The sequence below is a fragment of the Bufo gargarizans genome, chromosome 5 (genome assembly GCF_014858855.1).
Source record: "Bufo gargarizans isolate SCDJY-AF-19 chromosome 5, ASM1485885v1, whole genome shotgun sequence".
Lineage (NCBI taxonomy): Eukaryota > Metazoa > Chordata > Amphibia > Anura > Bufonidae > Bufo > Bufo gargarizans.
Window position 1 is genome coordinate 119,610,559 of NC_058084.1, and position 27,453 is coordinate 119,638,011.

Below are 27,453 nucleotides of genomic sequence, written 5' to 3' on the forward strand. Positions count from 1 at the left end.
ACTCAAGGAAAACATCACAAACACCATCCGCAGCATCCACAAGCATAATCCAACGTGCCCAAAGATGCATAGATCTCAACGGGGACCACTTTCAACATCTTTTGTGACTGGTGGGTAATAAAAATTAAAAAAAATCCACTTGCTCATTCATCTTGTCGCACCATGGTTGGAGGCAGGCTACTTTTTCATGGGCCACTCTGAATTTTGCAGTGCTGGTTGCAGTCCGCAATGTCGTCCCATCAAGATGTTGCTAAACAATTGAATTGCTTATTGTTGATTAAGCACATGGAACCATAAAGAAAAAAAGAGAATCATGCACATATATTTTTCAAAGAATTATTTTTAGGTATCTGAATGATTCCAGAGATTGCACAGTTGCACTCTGAGCGAATGGTATCTGACAGACGGTACTCTGGACTGGCTGCAGGTTGTGACCTGACTTTTCCGCCTTTGAGCTCTACATGATTCGTTCTGTCTGGCCAGCGTTGCGCTCTTTTTTGTTACATTCCCCTTGAACAGCCACTACATAGATACAACCACTGCCCTAATATTTCACTGCATGTCAGACAATAAATACTGGACCATCACTCGCTGTGTTCTTTCATGGATCATGGATCACTGAGGAAGGGGCAAGTACCCCGAAACGCGTTTGGTGAAGAGACCCCCAGAGTAATCCTAAAGCAAGATACACTGGAACTATAAAGTCTGTGTTGCTATTCAGACCAACTGAGGATTCCGTGCCTTATTAAATCCCTGATACACCGGCGGCTACAAGCGCAGCACACGAGGTTACATAGTAGCAAGTTTAAGTCCCAGTGTCTGCCGGCTCTTAGTCACTACGGAGCGGCAGCCAGAGGACCTTAAAGACACGGGCAAGAAAGCCACAGCATTATCCAGCGACGACAGGAGCAGACAAGAGTGATCTTGGATTACAAGCTGATGATCTGAAAGAACCGCACTGCACAGTGAGTACAAGCGGGACGCCGCGAATATACTCACCCAAGTGAATTTCTCTGAACCGCAGTATTGTCACTCTCCTCCAAAGGATTAGGACTGCGAATTGTATAAGACATTGTGAAAGTTCCATCTGTAGTTATAAAACTACTGTAAGCCACCAGTCGGGAGCTCGGGATTTTTTATGCATATGGACTGATTACCCCCCAGCTCTAGTCCCACTACGGCGGGTCGGATCCATTTTTTTGTGTTTTAGTGATTTTAGGGAATTTATTTTATCCATTTTATTTTTATTGTGATTATGCGTTTATAGAATAATTAATTATAATTTATATGTACGTAAATAAAGTGTATGATTCTGCATAAGTGAGAGTGCCCAGTATTTTTTATTTGTATTTATCCATTATCAGAGGAAGGGCGGATCCTCTTTACTGGAAGCACCTCCTCCATATTTTTCCTCAGTCCTGTGCGTCTCACAAATTTCTGTTCTTTCATGGATCATGTTCTTATTCATTCTCCTGGTTTTATATTTATTTGTATTGTCTTTACAGTCTATACACTCTGTTTAGTGTATTTGTTTTATTAACCTGAAAAATCTCAATAAAGTGAGGCAAGAAGTAAAAAAAAAAATATATGAAAATCGTTGATTCAGGAAAGGGTTAAATAGATTGTCCGGAATAATAAAAAATCTTGCAAAAGCCCTAAAATAGCTTAAGATCATTTTAAAAAACATTATTTTCACCTCTTTATCCAGCTCCTCTCTCTGCAGCGTTGTCTCTGGTTCTTCTGCCACTGTTTGTTCACAAACAGCAGCAGTGACGTACGCAGTGACATACCAGGATACGGTCTACCACTGAGAACAGGCTGCAGAAGTAACATACCCTATCTCAGGACGTCACCACTGCTATTTGTAAAGAAATAGCAGCAGAACTGAAGCAGCGCCGCAGAGAACTGCACTGGAGAAATGGTTTAGTTTAACATGTTTTTTAAAAAATATTTTAAGGCATATTAGGCTTGTCTGAGATTTTTGATTAACAATAAAGGGATTTATGCTTTTAATAAATTTTCTTTGTATTCTTTGTATAATGAAAGCTTATGTAATTTTCTAATATATTTTCAGGGATTTAGTGACTTTTAGATTCAGATAAAAGAGTGTTGGCCCTGATATATGTACCTCTTATTGTGTTAGAACTTCTACATGTTACACTGTTACTACCAGTAGTATAGTGAATAGTAGAATCACCGCACGCTGCTTCCGACATAAAATGATACATGATGCTTACTGTAAACCAGAAATGATTGTTTTGCCTTGGAATATAACAAGCCCACATGCCTGTATTTCTCACCCAGACCGGCTGGCTCACCTGATGAACTGTGTTTAGTAATATGCACTTCCCTGACAAAAAGGGAAAATTAAAAGAACAGGGAAGTTGTGAAAATATGTAGATTGGTAATTATTTCAAGGATATTTCTGATGTAATGCAAAGAAAACTTAAAGGGTTTTCCTACACGCAAAAGACTCCTACTAACATAAAATTAGATTGCTGAGAGACCACTGTAGGGAACCCCACGAATCACTACTATGTGGGACAGAAGCTTCCCATTATTCCTCAGCAGCATATCTGCTGTGAGAAGGCGTTGGAGTGAGCTGCGGTCAAACATGCATGGTGCTGCCCTGTATACAGCATATCTATAGGAGTATATAGACAGTGGAGTCAGAATGGTCAGTACAAATCCTGCCTACTGCACGTGTTACTGAGGAGGAAAGGGGATTAGGGTTCTCCATATCAGTAACTGGGTGGCTCAACCAGAAAGTCTCGCAGAGATCTACTATTTATCAGCTTTCCTGTGGTTTGGTGATAAATCTTGTTAATGGGTAAAACTCTTTTTACCTTTTTAAAGTGGTTTTCCATCATTTAGATATTGGTGATCAATCCAAAGGACACCTGGCACACCCACCAAGGGGCTGGCATCAGAAACATAACATTCACTTGAACAGAGCTGAGCTTTACAGCAGCAGAGATGCTACATAGTGGATGGAGCCTTCTGATTCCGGTTCCATTAAAGGGGTTGTCCACCTTACTGTTACAGTTCACCAATGTGTTTGTGAGATGATTATATGGCACTTACTAATATGGTCTTTGTTTTAGGTGTGCACCATTTTCTATATTTCATAAGGTATTCTCCCTTGTTTACAAAGTCTTTTGTGCTGTTCATACAGAGGCCCTGTCCATAAGATGGCCACTGATGGAGGGTTATGTGACCAGGAAAATCACCTCCATGTGTTGTCTCCTCCATTCAAACACACTACACCTGCACTAAACTCCCAACAGAACAAGTGCAGATAGCAGATGCAGTGTGTTTGAATGGAGGAGACAACACATGGAGGTGATTTTCCTGGTCACATGACCCTCCATCAGTGGCCATCTTATGGACAGGACCTCTGTGTGGACAGCACAAAAGACTTTGTAAACAAGGAAAAATACCTTATGAAATATAGAAAATGGTGCAGCCTTAAAACAAATACCATATTGGTCAACAATAACCAGAAAGTGGCCAACCCCTTTAACTGTTATGCGGTGGCTACTGCAAACAGGTGTCGGACCCCTACTGATCTGATTTTAATGCATATTTATGAACTCTGCAGTTTGTAAATTTGAGACAAATAGGCCCACCCCAGGGATTGCCCCAAATGGGGCTGCTATGTTGACCCAAGACAGCTCGAATTTGCAGGGACAGTCATCAGTCACATTTTTATTTTTGAATTTACATAAATATACTGTATGAGGGCTTAATTTTTGTAGGACGAGTGATATCATTAAATAGCTCTATTTTGGGGCATATATTATAGCCTCTTCAATGAGCCTATGCCCGCTTTCTCTGTTGCTGCTAGTACCTCCCCTTTGTGCTTGAAGCTCTGTCCCCTTGGCCTGTGACATCACTGTTGCCGTCCCCCCATGCCTGCAACGTCTACTTTCTGCTCACTCCAAATCTCGTGCAGGCGCGGACCTGAATAATGCCAGTGCACTGCAGTATATAATTGGGCATCAGCCTCACTTTATGTACTGTGCATGCACCACAATGGTGTCGACAAGATGTACAGCAAACTAAGTTGTAGAAACCAGTGTCAGGCAGCTGCTGCCAAGGTCAATAAGATAATGGGTTGTATCAAAAGGTACATAGATGCATGTGATGAGAACAAACCTGCCACTTTACAAATCGCTAGTCAGACCACCGATGGAGTACTGTGTACAGTTCTGAGCTCCTGTGAACAAGGCAGACATAGCAGAGCTGGAGAGGGTACAGAGGAGGGCAAGTAAAATAAGGAATGGGGGGACTACAGTACCCTGAAAGATTATCAAAATTAGGGTTATTTAGTTTATAAAAAAAATATGACTGAGGGGAGATCTAATAAGTATGTATAAATATATCAAGGGTCAGTACAGAGATCTCTCCCATTATCTATTTATCCCCAGGACTGTGACTGTGACGAGGGGACATCCTCTGTGTCTGGAGGAAAGAAGGTTTGTGCACAAACATAGAAGAGGATTCTTTACGGTAAAAGCAGTGAGACTATGGAACTCTCTGCCTGAGGAGGTGGTGATGGTGAGTACAATAAAGGAATTCAAGAGGTGTCTAGATGTACTGTATTTCTACAGTGTAATAGTATTAGAGGTTATAGTTACAGTTGAGCGGACACCTGGATGTTCGGGTTCGAGAAGTTCGGCCGAACGTCCCGAAAATGTTCGGGTTCGGGATCCGAACCCGATCCGAACTTCGTCCCGAACCCGAACCCCATTGAAGTCAATGGGGACCCGAACTTTTCGGCACTAAAAAGGCTGTAAAACAGCCCAGAAAGGGCTAGAGGGCTGCAAAAGGCAGCAACATGTAGGTAAATCCCCTGCAAACAAATGTGGATAGGGAAATGAATTAAAATAAAAATTAAATAAATAAAAATTAACCAAAATCAATTGGAGAGAGGTCCCATAGCAGAGAATCTGGCTTCATGTCACCCACCACTGGAACAGTCCATTCTCAGATATTTAGGCCCCGGCACCCAGGCAGAGGAGAGAGGTCCCGTAACAGAGAATCTGGCTTCATGTCAGCAGAGAATCAGTCTTCATGTCATAGCAGAGAATCAGGCTTCACGTCAGCCACCAATGCAACAGTCCATTGTCAGATATTTAGGCCCAGCACCCAGGCAGAGGAGAGAGGTCCCGTAACAGAGAATCTGGCTTCATGTCAGCAGAGAATCAATCTTCATGTCATAGCAGAGAATCAGGCTTCACGTCACCCACCACTGCAACAGTCCATTTTCATAAATTTAGGCCCAGCACCCAGGCAGAGGAGAGAGGTCCCGTAACAGACAATCTGGCTTCATGTCAGCAGAGAATCAGTCTTCATATCATAGCAGAGAATCAGGCTTCACGTCAGCCACCAATGCAACAGTCCATTTTCATAAATTTAGGCCCAGCACCCAGGCAGAGGAGAGAGGTCCCGTAACAGACAATCTGGCTTCATGTCAGCAGAGAATCAGTCTTCATGTCATAGCAGAGAATCAGGCTTCACGTCACCCACCACTGTAACAGTCCATTTTCATAAATTTAGGCCCAGCACCCAGGCAGAGGAGAGAGGTCCCGTAACAGACAATCTGGCTTCATGTCAGCAGAGAATCAGGCTTCACGTCAGCCACCAATGCAACAGTCCATTTTCATAAATTTAGGCCCAGCACCCAGGCAGAGGAGAGAGGTCCCGTAACAGACAATCTGGCTTCATGTCAGCAGAGAATCAGTCTTCATGTCATAGCAGAGAATCAGGCTTCACGTCACCCACCACTGTAACAGTCCATTTTCATAAATTTAGGCCCAGCACCCAGGCAGAGGAGAGAGGTCCCGTAACAGACAATCTGGCTTCATGTCAGCAAAGAATCAGTCTTCATATCATAGCAGAGAATCAGGCTTCACGTCAGCCACCAATGCAACAGTCCATTGTCAGATATTTAGGCCCAGCACCTAGGCAGAGGAGAGAGGTCCCGTAACAGACAATCTGGCTTCATGTCAGCAGAGAATCAGTCTTCATATCATAGCAGAGAATCAGGCTTCACGTCAGCCACCAATGCAACAGTCCATTGTCAGATATTTAGGCCCAGCACCTAGGCAGAGGAGAGAGGTCCCGTAACAGACAATCTGGCTTCATGTCAGCAGAGAATCAGTCTTCATATCATAGCAGAGAATCAGGCTTCACGTCAGCCACCAATGCAACAGTCCATTTTCATAAATTTAGGCCCAGCACCCAGGCAGAGGAGAGAGGTCCCGTCACAGACAATCTGGCTTCATGTCAGCAGAGAATCAGTCTTCATGTCATAGCAGAGAATCAGGCTTCACGTCACCCACCACTGTAACAGTCCATTTTCATAAATTTAGGCCCAGCACCCAGGCAGAGGAGAGAGGTCCCGTAACAGACAATCTGGCTTCATGTCAGCAGAGAATCAGGCTTCACGTCAGCCACCAATGCAACAGTCCATTTTCATAAATTTAGGCCCAGCACCCAGGCAGAGGAGAGAGGTCCCGTAACAGACAATCTGGCTTCATGTCAGCAGAGAATCAGTCTTCATGTCATAGCAGAGAATCAGGCTTCACGTCACCCACCACTGTAACAGTCCATTTTCATAAATTTAGGCCCAGCACCCAGGCAGAGGAGAGAGGTCCCGTAACAGACAATCTGGCTTCATGTCAGCAGAGAATCAGTCTTCATATCATAGCAGAGAATCAGGCTTCACGTCAGCCACCAATGCAACAGTCCATTGTCAGATATTTAGGCCCAGCACCTAGGCAGAGGAGAGAGGTCCCGTAACAGACAATCTGGCTTCATGTCAGCAGAGAATCAGTCTTCATATCATAGCAGAGAATCAGGCTTCACGTCAGCCACCAATGCAACAGTCCATTTTCATAAATTTAGGCCCAGCACCCAGGCAGAGGAGAGAGGTCCCGTAACAGACAATCTGGCTTCATGTCAGCAGAGAATCAGTCTTCATGTCATAGCAGAGAATCAGGCTTCACGTCACCCACCACTGCAACAGTCCATTTTCATAAATTTAGGCCCAGCACCCAGGCAGAGGAGAGCGGTCCCGTAACAGACAATCTGGCTTCATGTCAGCAGAGAATCAGTCTTCATATCATAGCAGAGAATCAGGCTTCACGTCAGCCACCAATGCAACAGTCCATTTTCATAAATTTAGGCCCAGCACCCAGGCAGAGGAGAGAGGTCCCGTAACAGAGGATTTGGCTTCATGTCAGCAGAGAATTAGTCTGCATGTCATAGCAGAAAATCAGGCTTCACGTCAGCCACCACTGCAACAGTCCATTGTCAGATATTTAGGCCCAGCACCCAGGCAGAGGAGAGAGGTCCCGTAACAGAGGATCTGGCTTCATGTCAGCAGAGAATTAGTCTGCATGTCATAGCAGAGAATCAGGCTTCACGTCACCCAACATTGGAACAGTCCATTGGCATATATTTAGGCCCCGGCACCCAGACAGAGGAGAGGTTCATTCAACTTTGGGTAGCCTCGCAATATAATGGTAAAATGAAAATAAAAATAGGATTGAATGAGGAAGTGCCCTGGAGTACAATAATATATGGTTAAGGGGAGGTAGTTAATGTCTAATCTGGACAAGGGACGGACAGGTCCTGTGGGATCCATGTCTGGTTCATTTTTATGAACGTCAGCTTGTCCACATTGGCTGTAGACAGGCGGCTGCGTTTGTCTGTAATGACGCCCCCTGCCGTGCTGAATACACGTTCAGACAAAACGCTGGCTGCCGGGCAGGCCAGCACCTCCAAGGCATAAAAGGCTAGCTCTGGCCACGTGGACAATTTAGAGACCCAGAAGTTGAATGGGGCCGAACCATCAGTCAGTACGTGGAGGGGTGTGCACACGTACTGTTCCACCATGTTAGTGAAATGTTGCCTCCTGCTAACACGTTGCGTATCAGGTGGTGGTGCAGTTAGCTGTGGCGTGTTGACAAAACTTTTCCACATCTCTGCCATGCTAACCCTGCCCTCAGAGGAGCTGGCCGTGACACAGCTGCCTTGGCGACCTCTTGCTCCTCCTCTGCCTTGGCCTTGGGCTTCCACTTGTTCCCCTGTGACATTTGGGAATGCTCTAAGTAGCGCGTCTACCAACGTGCGCTTGTACTCGCGCATCTTCCTATCACGCTCCAGTGCAGGAAGTAAGGTGGGCACATTGTCTTTGTAGCGTGGATCCAGCAGGGTGGCAACCCAGTAGTCCGCACACGTTAAAATGTGGGCAACTCTGCTGTCGTTGCGCAGGCACTGCAGCATGTAGTCGCTCATGTGTGCCAGGCTGCCCAGGGGTAAGGACAAGCTGTCCTCTGTGGGAGGCGTATCGTCATCGTCCTGCCTTTCCCCCCAGCCACGCACCAGTGATGGGCCCGAGCTGCGTTGGGTGCCACCCCGCTGTGACCATGCTTCATCCTCATCCTCCTCCACCTCCTCCTCATCCTCGTCCTCCTCGTCCTCCAGTAGTGGGCCCTGGCTGGCCACATTTGTACCTGGCCTCTGCTGTTGCCAAAAACCTCCCTCTGAGTCACTTCGAAGAGACTGGCCTGAAAGTGCTAAAAATGACCCCTCTTCCTCCTCCTCCTCCTCCTGGGCCACCTCCTCTTCCATCATCGCCCTAAGTGTTTTCTCAAGGAGACATAGAAGTGGTATTGTAACGCTGATAACGGCATCATCGCCACTGGTCATGTTGGTGGAGTACTTGAAACAGCGCAACAGGGCACACAGGTCTCGCATGGAGGCCCAGTCATTGGTGGTGAAGTGGTGCTGTTCCGCAGTGCGACTGACCCGTGCGTGCTGCAGATGAAACTCCACTATGGCCTGCTGCTGCTCGCACAGTCTGTCCAGCATGTGCAAGGTGGAGTTCCACCTGGTGGGCACGTCGCATATGAGGCGGTAAACGGGAAGGCCGAAGTTACGCTGTAGCGCAGACAGGCGAGCAGCGGCAGGATGTGAACGCCGGAAGCGCGAACAGACGGCCCGCACTTTATGCAGCAGCTCTGACATGTCGGGGTAGTTGTGAATGAACTTCTGCACCACCAAATTCAGCACATGCGCCAGGCAAGGGATGTGCATCAAACCGGCTAGTCCCAGAGCTGCAACGAGATTTCGGCCATTATCGCACACCACCAGGCCGGGCTTGAGGCTCACCGGCAGCAACCACTCGTCGGTCTGTTGTTCTATACCCCGCCACAACTCCTGTGCGGTGTGGGGCCTGTCCCCCAAACATATGAGTTTCAGAATGGCCTGCTGACGTTTACCCCGGGCTGTGCTGAAGTTGGTGGTGAAGGTGTGTGGCTGACTGGATGAGCAGGTGGAAGAAGAGGAGGAGGAAGCCGAGAAGGAGGAGGTGGCAACAGGAGGCAAAGAATGTTGCCCTGCGATCCTTGGCGGCGGAAGGACGTGCGCCAAACAGCTCTCCGCCTGGGGCCCAGCTGCCACTACATTTACCCAGTGTGCAGTTAGGGAGATATAGCGTCCCTGGCCGTGCTTACTGGTCCACGTATCTGTGGTTAGGTGGACCTTGCTACAGATGGCGTTGCGCAGTGCACACTTGATTTTATCGGATACTTGGTTGTGCAGGGAAGGCACGGCTCTCTTGGAGAAGTAGTGGCGGCTGGGAACAACATACTGTGGGACAGCAAGCGACATGAGCTGTTTGAAGCTGTCTGTGTCCACCAGCCTAAATGACAGCATTTCATAGGCCAGTAGTTTAGAAATGCTGGCATTCAGGGCCAGGGATCGAGGGTGGCTAGGTGGGAATTTACACTTTCTCTGAAATGTTTGTGAGATGGAGAGCTGAACGCTGCCGTGTGACATGGTTGAGACGCTTGGTGACGGAGGTGGTGGTGGTGTTGGTGGTACATCCCCTGTTTGCTGGGCGGCAGGTGCCAACGTTCCTCCAGAGGCGGAGGAAGAGGCCGAGGCGGCAGCAGCAGAAGAGGCCGAGGCAGCAGCAGCAGAAGAGGCCGAGGCGGCAGCAGCAGAAGAGGTAGCAGGGGGAGCCTGAGCAACTTCCTTGTTTTTAAGGTGTTTACTCCACTGCAGTTCATGCTTTGCATGCAGGTGCCTGGTCATGCAGGTTGTGCTAAGGTTCAGAACGTTAATGCCTCGCTTCAGGCTCCGATGGCACAGCGTGCAAACCACTTGGGTCTTGTCGTCAGCACATTGTTTGAAGAAGTGCCATGCCAGGGAACTCCTTGAAGCTGCCTTTGGGGTGCTCGGTCCCAGATGGCGGCGGTCAGTAGCAGGCGGAGTCTCTTGGCGGCGGGTGTTCTGCTTTTGCCCACTGCTCCCTCTTTTGCTACGCTGTTGGCTCGGTCTCACCACTGCCTCTTCCTCCGAACTGTGAAAGTCAGTGGCACGACCTTCATTCCATGTGGGGTCTAGGACCTCATCGTCCCCTGCATCGTCTTCCACCCAGTCTTGATCCCTGACCTCCTGTTCAGTCTGCACACTGCAGAAAGACGCAGCAGTTGGCACCTGTGTTTCGTCATCATCAGAGACATGCTGAGGTGGTATTCCCATGTCCTCATCATCAGGAAATATAAGTGGTTGTGCGTCAGTGCAGTCTATGTCTTCCACCGCTGGGGAAGGGCTAGGTGGATGCCCTTGGGAAACCCTGCCAGCAGAGTCTTCAAACAGCATAAGAGACTGCTGCATAACTTGAGGCTCAGACAGTTTCCCTGATATGCATGGGGGTGATGTGACAGACTGATGGGGTTGGTTTTCAGGCGCCATCTGTGCGCTTTCTGCAGAAGACTGGGTGGGAGATAATGTGAACGTGCTGGATCCACTGTCGGCCACCCAATTGACTAATGCCTGTACCTGCTCAGGCCTTACCATCCTTACAACGGCATTGGGCCCCACCATATATCGCTGTAAATTCTGGCGGCTACTGGGACCTGAGGTAGTTGGTACACTAGGACGTGTGGATGTGGCAGAACGGCCACGTCCTCTCCCAGCACCAGAGGGTCCACTAACACCACCACGACCATGTCCACGTCCGCGTCCCTTACTAGATGTTTTCCTCATTGTTATCGTTCAACACAACAACAAAAATATTATTTGGCCCAATGTATTGTATTCAAATTCAGCTGAATATAAATTTGAGGCCTAGTATTTAGGCGCTGGGTGACAGGTATAGATTTACTGACAGAATTAGACTTGGAAATTCACAGTAGCGTGTGTGTGAAGTTATTCTGAATGACCCTATGTGCACCTTGAATATTATATACCCTTTTAGGGATGTATTTAAAGTAGGCCTGATACAGCAGAAACCACTAAATTAGGAAATTGCTAAATTGGGAATTGTATTTCAACCCAGAACAAAAAATGTGCTTTGACGGACACTAAATAACTTGCCCAGCCAGAACAGTACACCAGTAACGACAGATTTAGCGGGATATAAATTTGAGGCCTAGTATTTAGGCGCTGGGTGACAGGTATAGATTTACTGACAGAATTAGACTTGGAAATGCACAGTAGCGTGTGTGTGAAGTTATTCTGAATGACCCTATGTGCACCTTGAATATTATATACCCTTTTAGGGATAGATTTAAAATAGCTCTGATACAGCAGAAACCACTAAATTAGGAAATTGCAAAATTGGGAATTGTATTTCAACCCAGAACAAAAAATTTGCTTTGACGGACACTAAATAACTTGCCCAGCCAGAACAGTACACCAGTAACGACAGATTTAGCGGGATATAAATTTGAGGCCTAGTATTTAGGCGCTGGGTGACAGGTATAGATTTACTGACGGAATTAGACTTGGAAATGCACAGTAGCGTGTGTGTGAAGTTATTCTGAATGACCCTATGTGCACCTTAAATATTATATACCCTTTTAGGGATAGATTTAAAATAGCTCTGATACAGCAGAAACCACTAAATTAGGAAATTGCTAAATTGGGAATTGTATTTCAACCCAGAACAAAAAATGTGCTTTGACGGACACTAAATAACTTGCCCAGCCAGAACAGTACAGCAGTAACGACAGATTTAGCGGGATATAAATTTGAGGCCTAGTATTTAGGCGCTGGGTGACAGGTATAGATTTACTGACGGAATTAGACTTGGAAATGCACAGTAGCGTGTGTGTGAAGTTATTCTGAATGACCCTATGTGCACCTTGAATATTATATACCCTTTTAGGGATAGATTTAAAATAGCTCTGATACAGCAGAAACCACTAAATTAGGAAATTGCTAAATTGGGAATTGTATTTCAACCCAGAACAAAAAATGTGCTTTGACGGACACTAAATAACTTGCCCAGCCAGAACAGTACAGCAGTAACGACAGATTTAGCGGGATATAAATTTGAGGCCTAGTATTTAGGCGCTGGGTGACAGGTATAGATTTACTGACAGAATTAGACTTGGAAATGCACAGTAGCGTGTGTGTGAAGTTATTCTGAATGACCCTATGTGCACCTTGAATATTATATACCCTTTTAGGGATAGATTTCAAATAGCTCTGATACAGCAGAAACCACTAAATTAGGAAATTGCTAAATTGGGAATTGTATTTCAACCCAGAACAAAAAATGTGCTTTGACGGACACTAAATAACTTGCCCAGCCAGAACAGTACAGCGGTAACGACAGATTTAGCGGGATATAAATTTGAGGCCTAGTATTTAGGCGCTGGGTGACAGGTATAGATTTACTGACAGAATTAGACTGGGATATGGCCAAAAAATAACCACACTATTGCTGGTTAAATGCACTTGGTGTGACAGCTTGACCAACCACACTACTGAGGGTTAAATGCACTTGGTGACAGGCGCAGCTTGCCCCTGATGTAGTATATGGCCAAAAAATGAACAGACTATTGCTGGTTAAATGCACTTGGTGTGACAGCTTCACCCTGATGTAGGCTTTAGCCAAAAAACAACCACACCATTGAGGGTTAAATGCACTTGGTGACAGGCGCAGCTTGCCCCTGATGTAGTATATGGCCAAAAAATAAACAGACTATTGCTGGTTAAATGCACTTGGTGTGACAGCTTCACCCTGATGTAGGCTTTAGCCAAAAAACAACCACACCATTGAGGGTTAAATTCACTTGGTGACAGGCGCAGCTTGCCCCTGATGTAGTATATGGCCAAAAAATAAACAGACTATTGCTGGTTAAATGCACTTGGTGTGACAGCTTCACCCTGATGTCGGCTTTAGCCAAAAAACAACCACACCATTGAGGGTTAAATGCACTTGGTGACAGGCGCAGCTTGCCCCTGATGTAGTATATGGCCAAAAAATAAACAGACTATTGCTGGTTAAATGCACTTGGTGTGACAGCTTCACCCTGATGTAGGCTTTAGCCAAAAAACAACCACACCATTGAGGGTTAAATGCACTTGGTGACAGGCGCAGCTTGCCCCTGATGTAGTATATGGCCAAAAAATAAACAGACTATTGCTGGTTAAATGCACTTGGTGTGACAGCTTCACCCTGATGTAGGCTTTAGCCAAAAAACAACCACACCATTGAGGGTTAAATGCACTTGGTCGCAGCTTGTGCTGGCGCACCACAAGACACAAAATGGCCGCCGATCACCCCAGAAAAAAGTGACTGACAAACGGTCTGGGCAGCCTTAAAACAGTGAGCAATTGAGTATCAGCAGCTCAATGACCCACAGCTGCAGATCGATCAATAATCAAGTCCTTTGGAGGAGTTAATCTGCCTAATCTCGCCCTACTGTCGCAGCCGCAACCTCTCCCTACGCTAATCAGAGCAGAGTGACGGGCGGCGCTATGTGACTCCAGCTTAAATAGAGGCTGGGTCACATGGTGCTCTGGCCAATCACAGCCATGCCAATAGTAGGCATGGCTGTGACGGCCTCTTGGGGCAAGTAGTATGACGCTTGTTGATTGGCTGCTTTGCAGCCTTTCAAAAAGCGCCAAGAAAGCGTCACGAAAGCGACGAACACCGAACCCGAACCCGGACTTTTACGAAAATGTCCGGGTTCGGGTCCGTGTCACGGACACCCCAAAATTCGGTACGAACCCGAACTATACAGTTCGAGTTCGCTCATCCCTAGTTATAGTTACTAGATTTCTGAAAAAGGGTAATTAATCCAGGGAGTTATTCTCATTGCCTGATTGGAGTTGGGAATACATTTTTCTCCCTAAAAAAAAAAAAAAAAAAAAATTCCTTGCAGGTTAACATGCTAAACTGGACTGAACAGCCTTACAAACTATGTTACTATGTTACTCTCCGGCCCTACAAAAGGACATCCTGAAAGGGCTTAACATAATTGTTCCTATATGACGGACTTTAGATAGACAGCTGGCAATTTGTATGATAGGCTGCAGCAGTCAGTGCCATATACCTGTATGTCACAGCTGCAGTTTGTAAACAAGCAGGAGAACCGGACCAGTAAACCAGTGAAATGGCGCCAGAGAAAGCAATAAGTTTACCTTCACTTTTTAAGTTCGACCATTTGGGGGCATGTCAGAGATTTTTAAGTATCTCAGACAATTCCTTTAAAGGTAAACTATTTCCCATTATTTTTACCACGTGAAGTACCTTTGCTTTTGTTCATTATCCCCTCTTATTATGTTATGCCACTTATTTTTTGGACTAAAAATATTTTTCCCCCAAAAGCGAGGGAAAAGTGGCAGTGCATCTTATGGTTTTATAGTCCGATGACCGCTTCCATTATGAAAGTGGTCATCGGCATGTAGGGGGCACATGGAGAAGTGGTGCACTGGCTCTACTCACCCTCCCTGTGTCACGGTACCTCCTGTGACAGAGGTTAGAAAATCTGAGAGACTGGCTGCACGCGGGGTTAACTGACAGTCTCTTGATTCTCAGTGTTGTTGCTTGGTAATGACCACACCTCTTGTCTGGTGCAGCTGTGGTCATTACTGCATTCCCTACTTAGTTTGGTCTCACACTTCATACCATGCGGTTGATATTCTCTGCTTGGATTTGGAAGAGTTGGTGTGTGGACCTTTCCTGTGTTCCTGCTCATCCATTTTCTTTAAATTAAGTTATACTACTCTTTGTATTTGGTTGTTCTCCTGTGCTTGTTGTTACTAGGCCTCAGGGAGACGCTGGTTAGTTCACCTGGGAAGGAACCAGTAGTCTCATTCCCTTTCACTACCTCAAGGACATTTCAGGGCTCCTAGGATCTAGGTTCTCTATCCATACTGACAGTAGTCAGGGCCAGGTTTAGGGGTTTCCTAGGAGGTGACCTTTCCCCTCTCCCTAGCCTTGAGGCCTAGTTCTGTGTCCCTCCCCTTCCCTTTATTTTTGACACCCTGGTCTTCTTCTGGACCCTGATGCTGTGCAACTTCAGGTCACAGTGCAGCATGGGCTTAAAGAAGACCAGGGAGCAGTGAGTGTCAGCGCTGTCCAAAGCAAGCAAAATACGTTTTTTTCTTTTTTTAACGTCTAATCTGAGACAATTTTTCTTATTTTCCTCCTCCAAATCCTAGTTGCCCAGTGGCATACTGCCAATATAGGAAGACCATGCAGCTGCTATGGGGCCCGTGGTGCCCGGAGCGCAAGGAAGGACCCGCCTACTTTTCTTCTGTTCCGGGCCCTGCTTGCTTCCCCTGTGCTCAGTCCCTTTTCTGACTCCATATATGGATGTGTCCATATATGGAGTCAGTGTTATGAAAGTAAAAGGGGTACTCCCAAACATGGTCACTATGTGTACACAAGTCTGATTTAGACTCTATTTTTGAAATGTTTCTGTGAGGATTTGAACTCACAACCATCTACATTAAAGACAAGAACCTTAACCACTGGGCTATAGATCTCAGTGCTAAGTCATTACTGAAAAACCTCATAGAAGTTTCTCTTGTGTCATACAAGAGAATCTTCTATGAGGTTTTTAATATAAGAGAAACTTATATTTCAGCAATGACTTAGCATTAAAGGGGTATTCCCATCTCAGACAATGGGGGCATATCGCTAGGATATGCCCCCCATTGTCTGATAGGTGCGGGTCCCACTGCTGGGATCCACACCTATAACGAGAACAGAGCGGGGAGAGCTGTGGCTGGAGGACTCCAGATTTTCCCGGGGTCCGTCCACCACCGTCCCATAGAAGTGAATGGGAGCGTACAGCGCATGCGCGGCCCTGGTTCCCATTCATTTCTATGGGGCCGAAGGAAATAGCCGAGCTAGCACTCTACTATTTTCGGCGTCCCCATAGAAATGGAAGGAGGGTGGCTGCGCATGTGCAGTGCACCCTCCTTCACTTACGGGGCCCCGTTCTCAATATAGGTGCGGGTCTCAGTGGTGGGACCCGCACCTATCAGACAATGGGGGCATATCCTAGCGATATACCCCCATTGTCTGAGATGGGAAAACCCCTTTAAGCTCTATAGCCCAGTGGTTAAGGTTATTGCCTTTAATGTAGATGGTTGTGAGTTCAAATCCCCACAGAAACATTTTAAAAATAGAGTCTAAATAAAACTAAAGGGAATCTGACACCTGGTTTGAGCATATTAAGGTGTTACTACTGCCATGTACGATACGATACCTTATTTCTTTCTGTAGTCTTCATTTTGCATTTTGTGGTTTCATTAGCGATAAAATCCACTTTTTATGTTATGCAAATGAGTGTCCAAGGTGCCCAGAGGGGCGTTATTACCCTTCTCTGGAGCCCATTAACTCCCCCGTACAGTGACCAGCCCGCCTTCCTTTATAGCCCAAGCACGCCTCTTCCAGCATAAGTAACTGCCCACACTGAACTCTTTGCCGCCGCCGCCGCCCCCCTCCACTATGTGAAATCTCACGCAGGCGCAGTACCGTGGACTGCCTGCGCCATGTAGAAGCTCCTAAGGACAACAGCTTCAAATAGCGGAGGGGGGCAGCGGCGGCAAAGAGTTCGGGTGTGGGCAGTTACTTATGCTGGAAGAGTCGTGCTTGGGCTCTAAAGGAAGGCGGGCTGGGCACTGTACGGGGGAGTTAATGGGCTCCAGAGAAGGATAATAACACCCCTCTGGGCACCTTGGATACTCATTTGCATAACATAAAAAGTGGATTTTATCGCTAATGAAATGACGAAACACAAAATAAAGACTACAGCAAGAAATAAGGTATCGTATTGTACATGGCAGTAGTAACACCTTAAAATGCTCAAACCAGGTGATAGATTCCCTTTAAATACACAGGACTCAATTAATAAAAAATAAAAAATATTCTTTTCATTGCGATATTCTGACCTTCATAACTTTTTTATAGCTATGTCTACCGAGACGTGTGGGGGCTCATTTTTTATGGGACGATCTGTCATTTTTGAAAATACCATTTTGAGGTGTGTATGACGATCACTTTTTATTCAATTTTCTTGGGAGATAAAGTGATGAAAAAATGCGAATCGGACTGTTCTTAAAAATAATTTCTGTTATGGCATTCACCATATGGGCTAACTTTTTAAAGTATTTTAATAGTATAGACGTTTTCGCATGTGGCGATGCCCATAATGCTATTTTTTGTTTCTTTTTATTTTGGGGAATGGGGGTGATTTTAATTTTAATTTTTTTTTATATATTTTCAAAGTCCTCAAGTGGTCCACAACTTACAATCATCAGATGTAAATTGCTCCATTAGTCTGTATAGAAATCACTCTATCACAATTCAGTGCTGCCACCTAGTGGCCGGAACTGGGATATACTAACAATGAGCCTGGAAGCCTAGTACAGGCTGTGGCTTATTTATACAACAATGGTGCTTTTCCCGATCTCTGCTGAGCGAAATCGCGCCTGAAGAGGAATCCCACACATCCGGTTTTTAACACTCTCAGATGCCGTGAGTGAGGAGAACTCATTGCTGTGAGGGGAGGGGGCATGTCGCTTATTCTAGGGCCATAAGGGTGAAGAACTGTTGCATTTTGGGGGGCACAATAGGGGTTGGATAACCCTTTTAACCATTAAGATACCAGAGGTTTTTTCATTTTTGCATTTTCATTTTTCTTCCCTATCTTCCTTGAGCCACAACTTTTTTTATTTTTTCGTTCATATATCCATATGAGGGCTTATTTTTTTGCGGTACAAGTTGTACTTTATTATGGCATACAATGTAGTGGGAAGCAGGCAAAAAATTCCAAATGAGGTGGAATTGAAAAAAAATAAAAATTCCTCTTACGGGTTTTGTTCCTACGGTGTTCCCTTTGCGGCAAAACTGACCTGTGCTGCCCTTCATTCTCTGGATCTGTAGGAATACAAAGGGGGTGTGGCATGGGAGGAGCCAGTACAGGTGGTGGAATGGTCCAGGGTGGGTAGTGGGCGGAGTTAGGGGGCCCAATTCAGATTCTTGTTATCGGGCCCAATGATTTCTATGTACGCTGCTGTCTGGTGCATATTATAGTCTAAAAATACAGTAGTTTGTATGACCTGCTATAGGGAATAAGGAAAGGAAAGTGACAAGCAGTCACAGAACATAGTTTTATCATCAAGTAGAAGTTATCAGATGTCATTGACTGTAAGGCAGAAGAGAGAGACAGCATCTAGAGGAGAAGGTTAGGAAAGAATTCACTTTTCCCCCTGAGTCATATTAACACGACCTCGTCTGTTTTACAGAAACAAAAACTTAGACCATTTTTCTCTTGAGTTTTTCTTTAAAAGACCGAGTTCAAGACAAGACAGTGTTTTTTCACTATGGCTTTTACAAGCTTTGTCAATTTTCTATGAAATGGATCACTGAAGAATGGACCACAAATGGCATCCGTGTCCTGTTCATGGTTTTCATGGACCTACTGAGTAAAATGAGTGCGTTCCGTCTGCAAAGCAAGCCAAAGTAGTAGACCAATGTTGTCCGAAAATACATATGGAGAACCCAAACTGCAAATGGACATGATCAGTGACATGTGAATAAGGCCTTACTGCAAGCTTATAGCACCAGACTGAACTTACCGGGTTGATGGATTGGAGTCCTTAATTAGAGTGTATCCAGACCTCCAGCAAGCTGCAGGAAAAAAAACTGACATTTAGAATTCCATGATTTTCAACAGTTAGCAATGAAACTCAATAGGTAACTGTTCTGTGCGGAGTTGAGAACTTCATAGTATTTAATGCTAGTCTTGCTATGACAACCCATTTCCATATGCCCAATAAGAGATCTGTTTTTCTGTATGTTACGACACTGACCTTATTATGGGTCTGCACCTTGGAAGCATTTCATTATTTGTGCATCTTTCTGGCAGCTCTCTAGATTTACTTAGGGTTTTTAAATTTTTTTCAGCATGCAAGTTTATTGATGTGCTTTATTTTGCATATAAAGCATTTATTTTATGCACTTATATAGCGCTACTATATTCTGCAGCGCTTTACAGGCATTAGTTCGCGCTGTCCCCAATGGGGCTCACAATCTAGTACGAACTGTCCCCAATGGGGCTCACAATCTAAGGTCCCTAAGTATGTCTATGGAGTGTGGGAGGAAACCGGAGTACCCAGGGGAAACCACACAAATACAGGGAGAACATACAAAATCCATGTGGATTCAAACCTAGGACTCCAGCACTGCAAGTCCCTAGTGCTGCTAACCACTGAGCCACCAGCACAGCGTTCTTTCTTTTTGTTGCAGTTAAATAAGCCAGAGTCGCTTCATATTTTTAAAAAGGGATTGTCAAAATCAGACAATCATTGTTAGACCTTTTCTTTTACTATAAGAAAAGTAGGGATTTTACAACATGTGGACAACTAATCACTTCTACATCAAGAGTGGTTTAAAATAAATAGACAGAGACTATGATTTGTTGCTTTTGGACAACTGTTTGTCCAAAGCAACAAATCATAGTGTAAGTTTCATTTTTAATTTTTTTAAATGTTTTATATAATTTAAATTTTGTTAAAGTTTAACATTGGATCTAAACAGAACAATAGGCAAGATAAACTAAAAGTAATGACCAGGAAATAGTGTAGGGAACAATAGTCAACTAATAAAGGAAGAAGGGTGGGAGAGAAGGAGCCACCCCTCATGGAGGGGCTACAAGTGAAATTGATAAACTCAGTAACAGAGGAAATGGGTAAACATGCATTGGGTTTGCAAGTTGGTCATAGCCCCCGGAAACGAGTAGTATATAACGTGAGATAAATGAACCCAGCCAGCAAAGGAAGCAATATGGACAATCACAATACATTAGTAAGTGTCTTGTATTAACTTTATATATATATATATAAAGAAGGACGTATATATGTATGTATTTATGTATGTATGTTCTGCGATCGCTCAAAAACGCAACCATCGATTTAAACGAAACTTGGTATACACATCCCTTGCTACCTGGAAAGAAATCTTGTGGGGGTCACAGCTCTCTAGCACGTACCGTTCCTGAGATATTCCCCAAAAATGCAACTATGGCACCTCACATGACCTACATTTGCCAATAGAAGCCTGCAGATCTTTCTCTTCATATCCCAACTGCCATACACACGATCACATGTTCCTTATCAGCCAATAGAAGCTCGCAGGTCCTTAGTCTCCACATACGCACAGTTTTACACCAGGTTTCCATAACAACCCAGCCATTTTTCTTCACCTTTAAAGGGGTAGGGAGCTATGGATGACACTGTTAAGGGAGCTGAGTGCTGTGGAGGTGACAGTTCAGGGGGCAGGTAGGGTGGCCATTCAGGCCACCCTCAAAAGACGGACTTAAAAACCCCGCCCCCAGGACTCGCCTCAATCCGGTTAGGCCTTGCTCCCTCCCATTCCGTAGCCGATAGGGATTGGGTGGAGGACTATGGCGTTCACTGTTAAAGGGGTGGGGTGCTGTAATGGTCACTGTTATGGGGGATACTGTCGATATCTTTTAACAACACAGACAAACATTAAATGAAATTGATGAAATATTCCCGTGCGAAGCCGGGTCCTTCTGTTAGATGGACACCTCCTAGAGAAAACACTAACTCCAGTCCTGACAGACTACCAGTATGAACAAGCCCCAAAGGTAGGCAAGTTCATACACCGGATACCTAGAATCCTATCTCACCCTATAGAACCCTGGAACTAATGTCAGGACTGAGTCTACCTGTTCCTCCAAAGGGAAGGATGAACAGGAGTCTCCCTCAGGCCTAATGACAAACAGGGAAAGGCAAACAGGGAAAGGCAACACACACATATATCAAAACAAAATACAAAAGGGAACAGAAATATTTATATTCAATGAAGCTTTGGTAGCACCAGGAACTCAGCCGAGAACCAAACACAAGCTAACCACAAGTCCAACAGAAGCTATAAACCGCATAGCATAGTGGAATAAACAACAATAAATAGGGAAGGGTAAATGACCACAATAGCAACACCTGGGGAAAGAAGGTGTGGCAAGCACCAGAAACAACACAGACTTCATTTGATCCAAAAGGAAAACATGTCAGATCAAACCACGTGTTGCCTGTCTCACAGATCTCCTGCCACCTGTCGCGTGAACGTCCGTGACAGCTATAGATACAATAGTATATATGGCTCACAGTATAAATGGAAACTATTGCTGACATTGTTAATAGACACTATAATGGTTGGCTCTATTGTCTGGGCACTGAAATAGCAGGACTGATACTAAAATCGGTATTACTCTTTGGGCACTTACATATGATTAACACTATTATATAGGAAATACATTGGTACAAATATATTTTGGCACATGCAATATATGTTACAGGGAATATTGTATCAGCACTATGGAACTGATACCTGGTAACATCTGGGTGGATATTGGTACTTTGCGTGTCCTCATAGAAAGAAAGCATGTGGTTATGTTTTAGTTTGCTGGACACCTTAGATTTTTTTCCATTTTCATATTACTACTGTGCATTTGTTTAGTGATATACTTAGATGCACCAATACTCACTGCATTCAACCTTGTCTCCATAGTGTCACGTAAGGCAGGTTACAATGCAGTCCTAAACTCCACCCATGCCACTGTCTACCTACTTCGATGATCTGCCCTAAATGGCGGCTCCCAACTCAGCAACGGACACTAACTTTTCTAAGAGACCTTAGAGGGGTAGTCAGACAAACCTGGTCAAAAACTGATGGGAACGGCAAGAACAAATCAGAGTTCACATCCAGAACCACGAACAAGCCAAAGTCTAAACCAGAGAGTAACTTCAAGACCAGAACGAGAAACAAACACAGGTAATACCAGGTAGAGTCAGCACCGGGAGAAATGTCAATGATCAAATCATCAGTCAGAGGCAAAGTCAAAAGGCTGGCCTATTGTCCCTGCACACTGATAGGCTGACCAGCCCTGCCGGCTGACACGGCAATGGCGCAACGATGGCAACGCCAACAAAGATTAGCCGGACTCGCCATGGGAGCACAGCCAGGTGAGTATATGACACAACATACAAAGTTATTGGCCTCCCTAATGTCATGTGGAGTGTTTTACTGACTTAAAGTTAGACCTGGATTAAGAAAATGGGCAATAAATAGCACCAGACTTGCCCATTAGATGTGCCTGATATTGTAGGCCTGATCTACTCAAGACCCTTTAAATGACAATGTGTGTTTTAAGATACAGTCAGGTCCATAAATATTGGGACATTGACACAATTGTAACATTTTTGGCTCTATACACCACTACAATGGACTTGAAATTAAACAAACAAGATGCGCTTTAACTGCAAACTGTAAGCTTTAATTTAAGGGTATTTACATCCAAATCAGGTGAACGGTGTAGGAATTACAACAGTTTGCATATGTGCCTCCCACTTGTTAAGGGACCAAAAGTAATGGGACAATTGGCTTCTCGGCTGTTCCATGGCCAGGTGTGTGTTATTCCCTCATTATCCCAATTGCAATGAGCAGATAAAAGGTCCAGAGTTCATTTCAAGTCTGCTATTTGCATTTGGAATCTGTTGCTGTCAACTCTCAAGATGAGATCCAAAGAGCTGTCACTATCAGTGAAGCAAGCCATCATTAGGCTGAAAAATCACAACAAACCCATCAGAGAGATAGCAAAAACATTAGGCATGGCCAAAACAACTGTTTGGAACATTCTTAAAAAGAAGAAACGCACCGGTGACCTCAGCAACACCAAAAGACCCGGAAGACCATGGAAAACAACTGTGCTGGATGACCGAAGAGTTCTTTCCCTGGTGAAGAAAACACCCTTCACAATAGTTGGCCAGATCAAGAACACTCTCCAGGAGGTAGGTGTATGTGTGTCAAGGTCAACAATCAAGAGAAGACTTCACCAGAGTGAATACAGAGGGTTCACCACAAGATGTAAACCATTGGTGAGCCTGAAAAACAGAAAGGCCAGATTAGAGTTTGTCAAACGACATCTAAAAAAGCCTTCACAGTTCTGGAACAACATCCTATGGACTGATGAGACCAAGATCAACTTGTACTAGAGTGATGGGAAGAGAAGAGTATGGAGAAGGAAAGGAACTGCTCATGATCCTAAGCATCCAACCTCATGGTGGTGGTAGTGTCATGGCGTGGGCATGTATGGCTGCCAATGGAATTGGTTCTCTTGTATTTATTGATGATGTGACTGCTGACAAAAGCAGCAGGATGAATTCTGAAGTGTTTCAGGCAATATTATCTGCTCATATTCAGCCAAATGCTTCAGAACTCATTTGATGGCGCTTCACAGTGCAGATGAACAATGACCCAAAGCATACTGCAAAAGCAACCAAAGAGTTTTTTAAGGGAAAGAAGTGGAATATTATGCAATGGCCAAGTCAATCACCTGACCTGAATCCGATTGAGCATGCATTTCACTTGCTGAAGACAAAACTGAAGGGAAAATGCCCCAAGAACAAGCAGGAACTGGACAGTTGCGGTAGAGGCCTGGCAGAGCATCACCAGGGATGAAACCCAGCGTCTGGTGATGTCTATGCATTCCAGACTTCAGGCTGTAATTGACTGCAAAAGATTTGCAACCAAGTATTAAAAACTGAAAGTTTGATTTATGATTATTATTCTGTCCCATTACTTTTGGCCCCTTAACAAGTGGGAGGCACATATGCAAACTGTTGTAATTCCTACACCGTTCACCTGATTTGGATGTACATACCCTCAAATTAAAGCTGACAGTCTGCAGGTAAAGCACATCTTGTTTGTTTCATTTCAAATCCATTGTGGTGGTGTATAGAGACAAACATGTTAGAATTGTGTCCATGTCCCAATATTTATGGACCTGACTGTATACCCACAACTAGAATGGTCATATAATGCAGATTAAAAATGAAATAAATAAAGCATGATTATCATGAATATCATTATAAACACTATCAAATGTGTTGTATAATCTATATACAGAACAGAATAGGCACATATACAGAAAGCAGAGCTTGTCATTGCGCACAAATTGTTGTGATATCACCTTTTGTTATCTAAGGGTTTTACATGGCATTGCAGGTAAGGCTAGTTTCACATATTCAGTAAGAGATCTGGAAGCTGTTTCGGCAGTGAACAGCCTGCCAGAGCTCTCTGGATCCAGCATTGCCGGTCGGTACCAGAATGCTTGCCAGCCCGATTAAATATAATGGGGTCTGGGGAGATCTGGGTCCTACCCATCAAATATGTTGAGAACTGACTGGACAAAAAACACTGCTACTATTAAGGGGGGTTTCACATACAGCGGTTTTTGCTTGACAACCACCACCATAGTTTTGATGCAGTTTTGATGCAGGCAGCAGTTTTTGTCGGACGGATTCTGAGGATATTTGCCAGGTAGCGGTCGGATCTCATCCAGAACCCATTATAGTTCATGGGGCCGCGGGCATTTCGATACTGATTGGCAATGCAGGAACCAGAGAGCTCCGACGCTGTTCTCTACTGGAACAGCCTGCTGGATCTCTTACCACATATGTGAGCTACTTTCACACCAGCGTTTTTGCTAGATCCGGCAGGGCTCAGCAAAAACGCTTCCGTTACTGATAATACAAACATCTGCATCCGTTCTGAATGCATCTGATTGTATTATCTTTAACATACCCAAGACAGATCCGTCATGAACTCCATTGAAAGTCAATAGAGGACGGATCCGTTTTCTATTGTGTCTGAGAAAATAGATCCATCCTCATTGACTTGCATTGTGGGTCATGACTGATCCGTCTTGCTCCGCATCCCAGGACGGAAAGCAAAACGCAGAATGCGGTATGAAAACAGAACGGAATGCATTTTGGAGCATTCCGTTCTGTTCAGTTACGTTTTGTCCCCATTGACAATGAATGGGGACAAAACTGAAGCGTTTTTTCCTCGTATTGAGACCCTATGATGGATCTGAATACCGGAAAATATTAACCCTGGTGTGAAAGTAGCCTAAGCCTAAATGACAAATTTAACGCAAACAGAGCTTTTTTTTCTGTTTCAGAAAAACACACAGTAAAACTATTTTTGAGGCACTTTTTCATGTAGGGTATGGCCAAAGCCAGAAGTGGTTTCAAAAGGAATGGAAAATCTAAAAGAAGGACTTGTACACCTGGATCCAGTGGCTTCTTTAAGCAAAAACCGCTGGGTGTGAAACCACTCTTAATAGTATGATACTCACATCTAATAATTCATTTGTTAAAAAGAAACATGTAACATGTATTTGATATGAATTTGAACAGTAAATAAAAAGCTCTATACAACTGCACACTTAAGCCTTATTATATATTACGACAATGGGTTGTTACCTGAAATCATGGTGTGTAGGATAAATTATGATGATCCCTTTCCCTTTGATTTAACACCTTTTAGAAGAGTTCCTTGTATGGACGGTAGGTTTGTCCGGTCTGAAAGCTTCTCTGTGTAGCCCACTCTGTTATTCCATCAACAGTTTTACTGGGTAAAAAAATAACTAAGTTTCATTTTGTCTTGTTTATAGTCATAACAGGAGACAGAAGCCTCCACACTTGTCCCACTGCTCCCCTCCCCAGCAGACTAATGCAAACTACAGTGCAGGCCATCTATCCCCTTTATCTTAAAAGGATTGTCCAAGTTAAGTATTAGAATCATAAAAAAAAAAAGTATACTCACCACCCTCCATCCCTGCGCTGCCGCTCTGTCCTCTCTGATGGGCTTTGTTTTACTGACTGCAGCAGTGACATGCCTGTATACTGCAAATGACCGCTGCAGCCTATCACTGGTCCCGTCCCATATACCTCTGAGGCCAGTGATTGGATGTAGTATAGGGGGACATTATCGCTGCAGCCAAAAACATGACTCCGTGGCTTCAGAGGAAGGAAGGCTCAGAGCATCAGCACTTACTCCAGTAAGGGAGAATGTCGTAATAAATAGAGTATTTATCACTAGACAATACAGTTATTTGTAAAGATGCTCCAAATTTAGCAAAGTACCATGATAAATTTGGCATAAATACAGGTCCTTCTAAAAAAATTAGCATATTGTGATAAAGTTCATTATTTTCTGTAATGTACTGATAAACATTAGACTTTCATATATTTTAGATTCATTACACACAAACTAAAGTAGTTCAAGCCTTTTATTGTTTTAATATTGATGATTTTGGCATACAGCTCATGAAAACCCAAAATTCCTATCTCAAAAAATTAGCATATCATGAAAAGGTTCTCTAAACGAGCTATTAACGTAATCATCTGAATCAACTAATTAACTCTAAACACCTGCAAAAGATTCCTGAGGCTTTTAAAAACTCCCAGCCTGGTTCATTACTCAAAACCGCAATCATGGGTAAGACTGCCGACCTGACTGCTGTCCAGAAGGCCATCATTGACACCCTCAAGCAAGAGGGTAAGACACAGAAAGAAATTTCTGAACGAATAGGCTGTTCCCAGAGTGCTGTATCAAGGCACCTCAGTGGGAAGTCTGTGGGAAGGAAAAAGTGTGGCAGAAAACGCTGCACAACGAGAAGAGGTGACCGGACCCTGAGGAAGATTATGGAGAAGGACCGATTCCAGACCTTGGGGGACCTGCAGAAGCAGTGGACAGAGCCACCGTGTACAGGCGTGTGCAGGAAATGGGCTACAGGTGCCGCATTCCCCAGGTCAAGCCACTTTTGAACCAGAAACAGCGGCAGAAGCGCCTGACCTGGGCTACAGAGAAGCAGCACTGGACTGTTGCTCAGTGGTCCAAAGTACTTTTTTCGGATGAAAGCAAATTTTGCATGTCATTCAGAAATCAAGGTGCCAGAGTCTGGAGGAAGACTGGGGAGAGGGAAATGCCAAAATGCCTGAAGTCCAGTGTCAAGTACCCACAGTCAGTGATGGTCTGGGGTGCCATGTCAGCTGCTGGTGTTGGTCCACTGTGTTTTATCAAGGGCAGGGTCAATGCAGCTAGCTATCAGGAGATTTTGGAGCACTTCATGCTTCCATCTGCTGAAAAGCTTTATGGAGATGAAGATTTCATTTTTCAGCACGACCTGGCACCTGCTCACAGTGCCAAAACCACTGGTAAATGGTTTACTGACCATGGTATTACTGTGCTCAATTGGCCTGCCAACTCTCCTGACCTGAACCCCATAGAGAATCTGTGGGATATTGGGA

General features: G+C 44.6%; 1 protein-coding gene across 1 annotated transcript in view; it reads right to left on the reverse strand.

The window, feature by feature from the left end:
- The window catches only part of LOC122938527 (chloride channel protein D-like), a 215,097-nt gene extending 189,242 nt beyond the window's left edge, over positions 1-25,855 (reverse strand). The window contains exons 1-2 of the mRNA XM_044294077.1: positions 25,624-25,855; positions 18,910-18,961 (exon numbers count right to left, since the gene is read on the reverse strand). Of these exons, the coding sequence (XP_044150012.1) occupies positions 18,910-18,961; positions 25,624-25,633 (62 nt within the window). The 5' untranslated portion in view covers positions 25,634-25,855. The remainder of the gene's footprint in view (positions 1-18,909; positions 18,962-25,623) is intronic.
- Positions 25,856-27,453: the final 1,598 nt, after the last annotated feature.